Source organism: Cibotium barometz, chromosome 10, assembly GCF_041138505.1.
Source record: "Cibotium barometz isolate CiBa-2024 chromosome 10, ASM4113850v1, whole genome shotgun sequence".
Lineage (NCBI taxonomy): Eukaryota > Viridiplantae > Streptophyta > Polypodiopsida > Cyatheales > Cibotiaceae > Cibotium > Cibotium barometz.
The window spans coordinates 22,956,541-22,965,882 of NC_141055.1; the positions used below are offsets into that span (position 1 = coordinate 22,956,541).

Here is a 9,342-nt window from a genome sequence, read left to right on the forward strand (position 1 = left end):
GGGGGGCTCATGGCCGGAGCTGCACGAAGCGAGGAGGGGGCTCATGGCCTGCAACAAACGAAGTGAGGAGGGGGGGGGACGCTCCATACTCAACAGAGAGCAAGGGGCGCACAGCATATGCCCATATGCGCCAATCAGAGTCCAAATCTGCAGGGTCTGGATCAATATGCTACTTCCAAGAAGCGGCGGCCACTACCCGTATCCTCTGAAAGATGCACTCTGCAACCAAAGGCGACTCCGCCTCCAACCTGAAGAAAATGAAACATCGGTGTCCACCACCTCCAGGTGCACAAAAGCCGGAGTCTTCATGACTGCTGCTGAGGAATCTTCACCTTTCTCGGTCTTTCGCTTGGGGGGGGGGGGTCATGACCTGTGTCAAACGGCTACCACCACCGGCAGCAGGGAGGAGGTAATACAGGTATGCAGAAAGGGTTCCCTCTCTGAGACACGAAAGAGGTGTGTGTGTGGGTGTGGAAAATTTTTATTTTTATTTTTTTTTATCCACCATGGGCAAAGCTTTACGCCAAGTTCACCATCACTCCGCTGCTTCTATACAACACTGAGAAGAGGGCTGGAAGGGGGGAGTGCCGCGGAGAGGGTGAGGGCTTCACAACCCACGGGTAGGAAAGGTTTTAGCTCTGATACCACTGTGAGGATTGTATTGTTAATCCTGCATATTGTGTACTAATTACTACTTCAGTACTTAACAAGAGACTTCAAGAGAACACTTGAGAGAAGGTTGAATTGAATTGAATTGACTAAACTGATTACAATAGGTCTCTTATATAGGAGATGAATAGACACATTTGAAGAGGCATGTCCTTTGACGAAAGGACATGACCATAGATGAAAGGATACAACTTTAGGCTAAGGGATGTGTCTATTCGATGTAGAGGTACAAATGGCTTTGTTTTGCAGGTTTGGAGTCTTGTTGCAGGTATGCCCTACGAGGAGACCCTTGGGGATTTGACACCTTCACCTTTTGTTGTGCAAGGTAAGCCCCTACCCTACCTCATGCTGCGTTTTCTTCCTCCTAGTAAGGGTGTGCAGCTCGCATGTGAGCCCTGTATGCACCCTGGTAACTTTGTATCTTGTAATTTGGCATCACATATCAAACCACCTTTTGTATGAAACCATTGACCATGGGTGTCTATATGGGCTTTTTATAGCAATTTGATCTATGTCCTAAAAACTTCCTATATGGCAAGGAGTGACTCGTATGCAATTCACAAGGAGGGTGAGAGAAGAGGAACCATTGTAATCTCTCTCGAACATGTCCGCACATCCTAAGTATAGGTGCATTTGTTCCCATGCAGGTAGAGATGGCATTCCCTATTCCCCCAGACAACCTAAGCTTGTAAAGACCAATGGTCAGATTCTGGTACCACTGGTCCAAGCTACATTGGCATACTTGAAGCATGCAAATTTAAGTGAGGAGTAGATAATTGAAGCCTTATTGCCTTCCAGTGTAATCAAGCTCCCTATGATCCATTGAGTCCCTCTATTATGTTGATCCATTGAGTCCCTCTATTATGTTGAGCCTCACTGCCTTCCAGTATAATCAAGCTCCCTATGATCCATTGAGTCCCTCTCTTATGTTGAGCTGTGTGCATTGAAGTCTGGCTGCCATAAAAGAATTAAGTTACTTCCACTCCATTTCAGGTTGGAGAGAGAGAGAGAGAGATAGAGAGAGAGAGATTATCATCTTCAAAAGATGCAATAGGACTACCAAAATCTGTACAAGGGTTACTAAGCCAGCGAAAAGACTAAAAGAAACTGAGACTCATACAAAAGGATAGACTAGCTGTATGTCTATCGTATCATCATCATAAGTAATGTCATCGAATCATAGTAATGGAAAAGGATAAACTAGTTGTATGTCTATCATATCATCATCATCAGTAACATCATCGCAGTGAGAATCAAAATAATGGATACATGTGCAAATACATCTCCATATCACAACAAAGGAGATCTCATATGTGTGCAAGTGCACGCATGAGAGAGAGAAGAAGAGGGGGCGCGGGGGGGGGGAGGGGGGGGGGGGAGGGGAGGGTCATCTTAAAACAACCGCAAGGGTCATGAGACAATTATATAGGAATCAGCTATGTGCCTCCATTCATGAACATCTGCAACACGAGCCTCTACATCAAAGACAAGTCGTGGTGCAGTTGCATTCCATCTCCAAATCTGAAAGGCCTGTAGGTGGCATCGATCCTAATTCTCATGTGTGGCCATGTGAAGCTTTTTTAGAGAGAGATAGAGAGAGAGAGTGTGTGTGTGTTTGTAATGTATTTACTTAATGATAGGCAACATCGGATCCAGCGGCTGTAGTCAGCAGGATTTGAACTCTGGGCACCCGCCTAGAGATTCAAACCCCTTAAAAACTAACTTATGAATTAAAACTGAAAACACAATGCATGAGAAGTTGGATTGAGAAGGGTTACCAGGCTACTGTTGCATCTCTCCAAATCCAAGGATTTGATGGCCACTAACTCATTAAGGGGGATGCATTTGGCTCTGTAGACAACCGCACTGACTCCTTTGCCGATCTCCTCCAAGAGCTTGTAATCAGAGGCAGAGAGTGGATACGCTTTCTTGTCGCTCTTGGAATCAGAAGAAAACGAGGGCTTCCTCTCGGCTTTCCCCTCCATGGCTGCTTTCCTGTGCTTTTTTGCGTTTCCTGCTTAGTTCTTCACTAAAACCTTGCTCTACTGCATGATGCAGAAAAGCAAACATAAGGGTTAAACCCTAATTCCGCCATGTCTTTCAATCCGAGCGTTTTCGAAGCCCCTTGCAAAGTGGAAAACCAGGCATCATTCTGACCTTTATCAGCATCCATGGTTACAAGAAGCGCATCTTTTTGCCTTTTCCCGCCCTTTCACCATATCCAAAGAGCAAGAAAGGTCTGCTTTTTTTAATCTGCCGCTCAGTTTGTTTCAATACAAAACCATCGCCGGCGCCCAAAATTTACCCTAGCCCTACCCTAATATTAAAATACCCTAGCAAGATAAAGAAACAGAGATTTCAGCCTGCGCTTTGCAACTCGGACTTTTTCAATTGAAAACCACCTGCATGCCTCCTAGGAATGCTGGGCGAAACCTAAACAAAACCCTAGAAAACAATAACAAAACGCAGCCAGGGTGAAGAATTGCGGATTAGAAGAGGATCAATCGAAGCGGAGAGGGAACGCAGGCAACAAAGGAAGAAATGAGGAGGGGAAACTGCACGATTGATACAAACGGTAAAGAAACGGCTTCAATTCTCAAGCGTCCAGATCGCCGTAGCCGCAGAAACAGAAGCCTCAGATCGCAATGGCCTCAGGAATGGTGCTGGAGTCAAAAGAGAGGAGAAAGGGATGTTATATAGTGAAAAACCAGCGCAAAAAATCTGTTTAGTTAAAACTAAAAGTGAGAAATTGGCGGTTGAGAGAGAGGAGTACACACCCAAGTACACCACTTTCCATTGCTTGCTCGTTTTTATTATGATGGTGCACGGTTTGCCCCATGTTAAACAATTATTGTATTATTTGCAATTTTTATTTTTAAGGCTTTTCTCCCACACTTGGATGTAATGATGGATTATGGACCTCGCGTCTCAGCCTTGCTTTGAGAACCATGGATGAACAAGCAACCCTCGGTTCTCGCTCATAGCCGTCCTCCTGCTATTTTATGGCTTTTCTACCACACTTGGATGTAATGGTGGATTACAGACCTCGAGCCTGCTTTCCTTTGAGAACCATGGACGAGCAACCCTGTGTTCTCACTCAAAGTCGTCCTGCCTCTCTCTGGGCGTGGAAGTCAAAAGTCAAAGCCATCATACCCTTCTTTGTGAATAGAAGTCAAAAGTCAAAGCCGTCATACCCTTCTTTGGGAATAGAAGTCAAAAGTCAAAACCGTGATGCCCATCTGACTGTTGTATGTTGGAACTTAGCAAAATCTTTCTTCATTCAAAGTTATAGAAGTCAAAGCCATCATGCATGTCTCTGAATGTGCATGTCGGCACATTTTTGCTTGCTTAGTCACAATTAATTGGGCAATCCCATCAAAATACCAACTTTCAATCAAATCTATCATACAGCTTGTCAGATTTTCTTCAGGTTTGGTTTTTGAGTTCGGGTTGCCCTTGGGTTTGAAAATTGAGTGGCAAGCCTATCTTTTGATGTTTTCCACTCCAAATGCTTACATATTCTACTTGGTATGTAAAGGGTCTTTAACATTTACCATTATTCTGCTTAGTGTGTGCGCAAGAAATGTGTAAAGGGCCTTTAACATTTACCATTATTCTGCATAGTGTGTGCGCAAGAAATGTGTAAAGGGCCTTTAACATTTACACTGTTGCACAAAAGAGCCCAACATATTCAAGCTAATATGGGTTGTGGATAACCTCCAGTAAGATTTCTAAGGCAAAGATGAGTAACACTAAATTGTAATGTCCCCATACAAACATATATGTAATGTGAGAGCACATCAGGCCAAGGCCTCCAACTTGGGTGGTAAATAGAAAGAAAGGCCTATTTAGATGAAAGAATTGTTGGTAATGACATACATGTCCACTAGCATTCTAGATCATGGAGCAATATTTGAGCTTAGTACATTAGAGGTTTTTACATCTTTGCAATTGAAAAAGAATATGTCAAACCAAAACACAACATATTTGGACAAAAGCATACACCTAAGTGAGATCGCCGTGCTCAAAAAGTCTTATCTAGATTCTTGCTAAAAACATAGAATTTTCAAGTGGCATTGTGTGTATATGTGTACATTTTTGCAAGTGTATGCTCAACTTACTTAGAAAAAGCTTCTCTTATAAGGGAAGTGAATAGAGACAAATAGCATCATGCTCATGAAGCCTTATATGGACCTTTGCTTCAAAGAAAACTATAGAGAAGAACATTGTGTGCGCACATGTGCACGTGCATATGTTCCCTCTCTCTCTCTCTCTCTCTCTCTCTTTCTCTCTCTCTCTCTCTCTCTCTCTCTCTTTCTCTCTCTCTCTCTCTCTCTCGTGATTAATTTTATTAAAGTATGATTTTGTAATAGGCATGCCTAAATGCATCTTGGTATGGAGTTCATTCTTTACAAGCATACAACTCTTAGTGGTTCTTCGTATCTTGTTGAACTACCATTTTAATGTTAAAGTAAAGTCTTTCAAAGACATTAATTAGAAGTTTTTGAACGATAAATATGGATAACAACATCAATATGCAAATTTGGTGAGCTATGATTTATGTCACTTGATTGTTGACTCAAAGCTAAGCCAATAGATTTGTGATTGCACTAGAATGCTAAAAAGAAGAATGTCAAATCCTTTTAAAGTCACAAGAAAAAGCTTGCTAAAACAAGCATATAAACCTAGTTTATGAGAGTAGTAATACTAATTGGGATGCTAACTTGACAAATGAGAAAAACAAGTTTTATATGGAGCTAATAAAGCTTACACAATGTAAACATTCACCTTTAAAGTCACAAGAAAAAGCTTGCTAAAACAAGCATATAAACCCTAGTTTATGAGAGTAATTATACTAATTATTGGGATGCTAACTTGACAAATGAGAAAAACAAGTTTCATATGGAGCTAATAAAGCTTACATAGTGTAAACATTCACCTTCATTTTGTCCATGTGCAAATTTATATAGTTGAGAATGCAAAATATAACAAGTGAAATCCCTTGTTGATAATTTGACTTTTTTTCCCTTTCATGAGACAAGTTCAACAAGTCACTCTCATTTTTCCACAAAATACCTATTTGATTCCCTCTTTCTCATTTCTTTAACGTGCCATTATGCAAGAGATTTTTTATTTTGGTTCCTAGATTTCCTTCTTTTTTGAACCTCTTTACATGTGAGATTGCTTCGTAAGCTAAACAAAATGGAAAGGTTCAAAGATATCTCAAAAGGCAAATAAGTTGTAAAAAATGCAAGTGAAAAATTTGTATTGAGTTGAAATGCTCATTAAAAAAAACATGATAAACATCAAAGTTAAGAAATAAGTTTACCAATGTGTTGATGCATGATATGGACATAATAAGCTCCAAGTTTGTTATGTGCAACAAGCTTTGTAATTAGTGGGTGTGCATCTTCCAATGAATCCTATAGTTCACGTTACCATAATTGGCTAACCTATTTGAAAGAGTGTGATGGAAGAAACCTCTTTCATGGACTTACAAAAAGTAAACTATAAATACCTAGAGTAGAATTGTAAATTTTGAAGAAATAAAGAAAACATTACTAATACCTAGAGTAGAAGTAGAATTTTTGAAAGAAAGAAAAAAAATCGGTGATACACAAACTCATTAGATAGCTTGGGCTGTGAGATGTGCCAATATCAAGCACATCTTAATTTTCAACCCCTCAATCGCACTTTATTCATATCCATGTATTTCACACTATGTTTTAACTTCCTTGTGAAGGGCTTCTATCCTAGTTAATTATTCAGCATTAGCCCTCCAAGGTTATCCTTCAAATTTTTGAGCTTAAAGAAAATCATGCCAAGGAAGTTCTTGGGTCATTCACATGCTTGGCATATCTATACATTGGCAATTTCTCTAGTGTAGTTTTCCTAGAAAATAAAAACACATTAATAGGTGGTAAGATAAGAGCTTAAGCACCCAATAAAAAGTATACATGGATTTTCCAAGCCTTAAAAAGAAGGTATTGTGATTACATTTAGAGAATGTGGAATGTGATTTTATTCATGTTCCACACCATGAAATTGTCTAAATATTTATCAATTGAGTTTAAAGGTGATGTGCCAAACATATTCTTAAGGTAAAAAGGTTTGTATTTGAAAAAACAATGTGTGCACAGAAGATACAACATGTGCACACAAGATACTTTATTACATGGTCTCCTTGATTTACAATTGTAAATTCCTACTCATAAGGTAGCACTCTTATTTCAAAGGTAAGGAGGCTTATTAATTGGACACATCAAGCACTTGCCGACATAAAAGGCATTTTCCACCTTTTTTCTATTCAATGATGTCTTGGAATGCACGAGAGCCCCGAGTGCTATTGCTCCATGTTTTTGACAAATATACAACTTCACATGTTAAAATGTTAAAAAACATTATGGGGAAACATATGTCTTAGGTTGCCTTTTTCAACTTAAGTATTTTTATAAGAGCTAGTTATATACTTTTGAAAGATAAATGCAAGCAGTGGTTATTTGATTCTCATAGAAGAGGCATTGCTATTGCTAACTCTCAAACAACTTTTTTTATTTTTTATTTTTTCCAAGAATATCTTTCCACGCAAACTTCATTGCTTTAAGATCCCTTTGTTTTTTTAGTTTTGTGTAATTATTAAATAAACTTGGCCTTTTCCACTTGCCTCTTTTCTCTGTGTGCTACCTTTAATCCTTTATTGAGATCTTCCCATTCATGGTATCATGGAGGCTTTTCATTTAATTTTACGCTAACTTATATCATTGCTATCATTGTCTTCTTTCCTAATCACATAACTATAATCAAAATAGGGACCATGGTTCTCTAGTTACTCATAACTTTTAACATTTAATATAGAGAGAGATTTTATGCTCTAGTTTCTCTAGTTACTCACAACTTTTAACATTTAATATAGAAAGAGATTTTATGCTCCTTGGTAGCAATGACAAGTATACGCTATAAAAAAATTGATGTTTTTTTATACAAACACTTCATGCATTAAGGCCTCTAATTTAGGTAGGGATGACACCCATGTTTCTCCCCATCATGTATGCCTATTATTATGCACTTTATTTATTAAGGCCTCTAATTTAGGTAGGGGACGACACACATGTTCCTCCCCGTCATGTATGCATATTATTATGCACTTTTGAGGAGGGAATTTTTTATAATGGAGACTCTTGAATCATATGGATTAATCTTGTGCTTGTAGCCTTTTTTGGTAAGACAACTTCTATGTATACTATGAGACAAATTTGTCTTTGGGTAAGTGCCACTTGGAGGGGACTCTTCTCTATTTTAAAAAAATATACGTGTGTGTACTTATTACACAATTTTATATAGATGAAATATTAAAATTATTATGATCCAAGGACCTTCAAAAGATCTTATTGATGTCACGAGGCTCCCCATAGTGTGCAATATATGCACTTCCCACAACAAATCCTACTATTGTTGTAAGAATATTTATATTTATCGTTAGACCTCACCTCTACAAGTTCTTTATCAAGTTACTATACTAGTACCTCCTTCTTGGAACTACAACATCTTCACTTCTCACACATTGCTACATACTCCTTAAAAAAAATCTCACCTCTGTAAGTTCATTATCAACTTAAGCTTAACTAGTACCTCCATTGATCTACAAAATAAAACCTCACCTCCACAAGTTCCTTCTTAAGTTACTATCAACTAGTACCTCCTTCTTGGATCTACAACATCTCCACTTCTCACACATTGCTACATACTCCTTAAAAAAAATATCACCTCCGCAAGTTCATTATCAACTTAAGCTTAACTAGTACCTCCATTGATCTACAAAATAAAGCCTCACCTCCACAAGTTCCTTCTTAAGTTACTATCAACTAGTACCTCCTTCTTGGATCTACAACATCTCCACTTCTCACACATTGCTACATACGCCTACTACAAAATCTCACATCCACAAGTTCATTATCAGCTTACTCTCAACTAGTACCTCATTCATTGATCTACAAAATCTCCACTTCTCACACATTGCTATGTACTACTAGCACAAAACTTTTTGTATCATACTTTTGTGTGACTTGTAGAAGACTCTTCTTCTAATAAAAGACACATGAATTTTTTTAGCTTTCCATCTCTTACTTGAAAAATATAGATATAGGGTGCTTCATAACAAATGATTACACCATAATCAAGATAAAATAATGACACTCTCTTCACACTTTATTTAGACATAAAAATAATTAGCATAGAAAGAGTCCAATCAATGAGCTCTATGAGAGCTCATTTAGCATAAATAAGAGTTTAATCGCATAATAAATGTCACTTTAAATGAGCTTAGGATTATATCAATTTATAGCTCTATGAGAGTATCTCTTGATCCATTGTCTTCTCCACTTTTCACAACAAATAATGATATTAGCATGCTCTTTCTTAGGGAACCTTAATCACATGTACTACCATATTACCAAGAATAAGATGTCCCATAGCACTACCCTTTGCTGTCGACATTTTACACACATTTTGTTAATAGAAAACTATAGCCTAGGATGCCGCTCGGCCCCTCTTTACACAAGTAGGAGGAATGTATAACAAATGCTAAGGCAAAACACCCAAAAGAGTTACCTCTTCCCACCAGTTTTTGCTACCATTTCCCACCAACGAAAAAATGGTAGCAAAACTTTCATGTTT

The 9,342-nt window shown here is 38.5% G+C and overlaps 1 protein-coding gene across 8 annotated transcripts in view; it reads right to left on the reverse strand.

Moving 5' to 3' along the window:
- The window catches only part of LOC147634673 (uncharacterized), a 94,302-nt gene extending 90,875 nt beyond the window's left edge, over window positions 1-3,427 (reverse strand). For 7 of the 8 annotated variants that reach the window (XM_086803810.1, XM_086803808.1, XM_086803809.1 and 4 more), the window contains exon 1: window positions 2,448-3,427. In XM_086803810.1, coding sequence (XP_086659936.1) covers window positions 2,448-2,654 — 207 coding nt within the window. In that variant the 5' untranslated portion in view covers window positions 2,655-3,427. The remainder of the gene's footprint in view (window positions 1-2,447) is intronic. The other variant, XM_086803811.1, reaches the window with a different exon arrangement.
- Window positions 3,428-9,342: the final 5,915 nt, after the last annotated feature.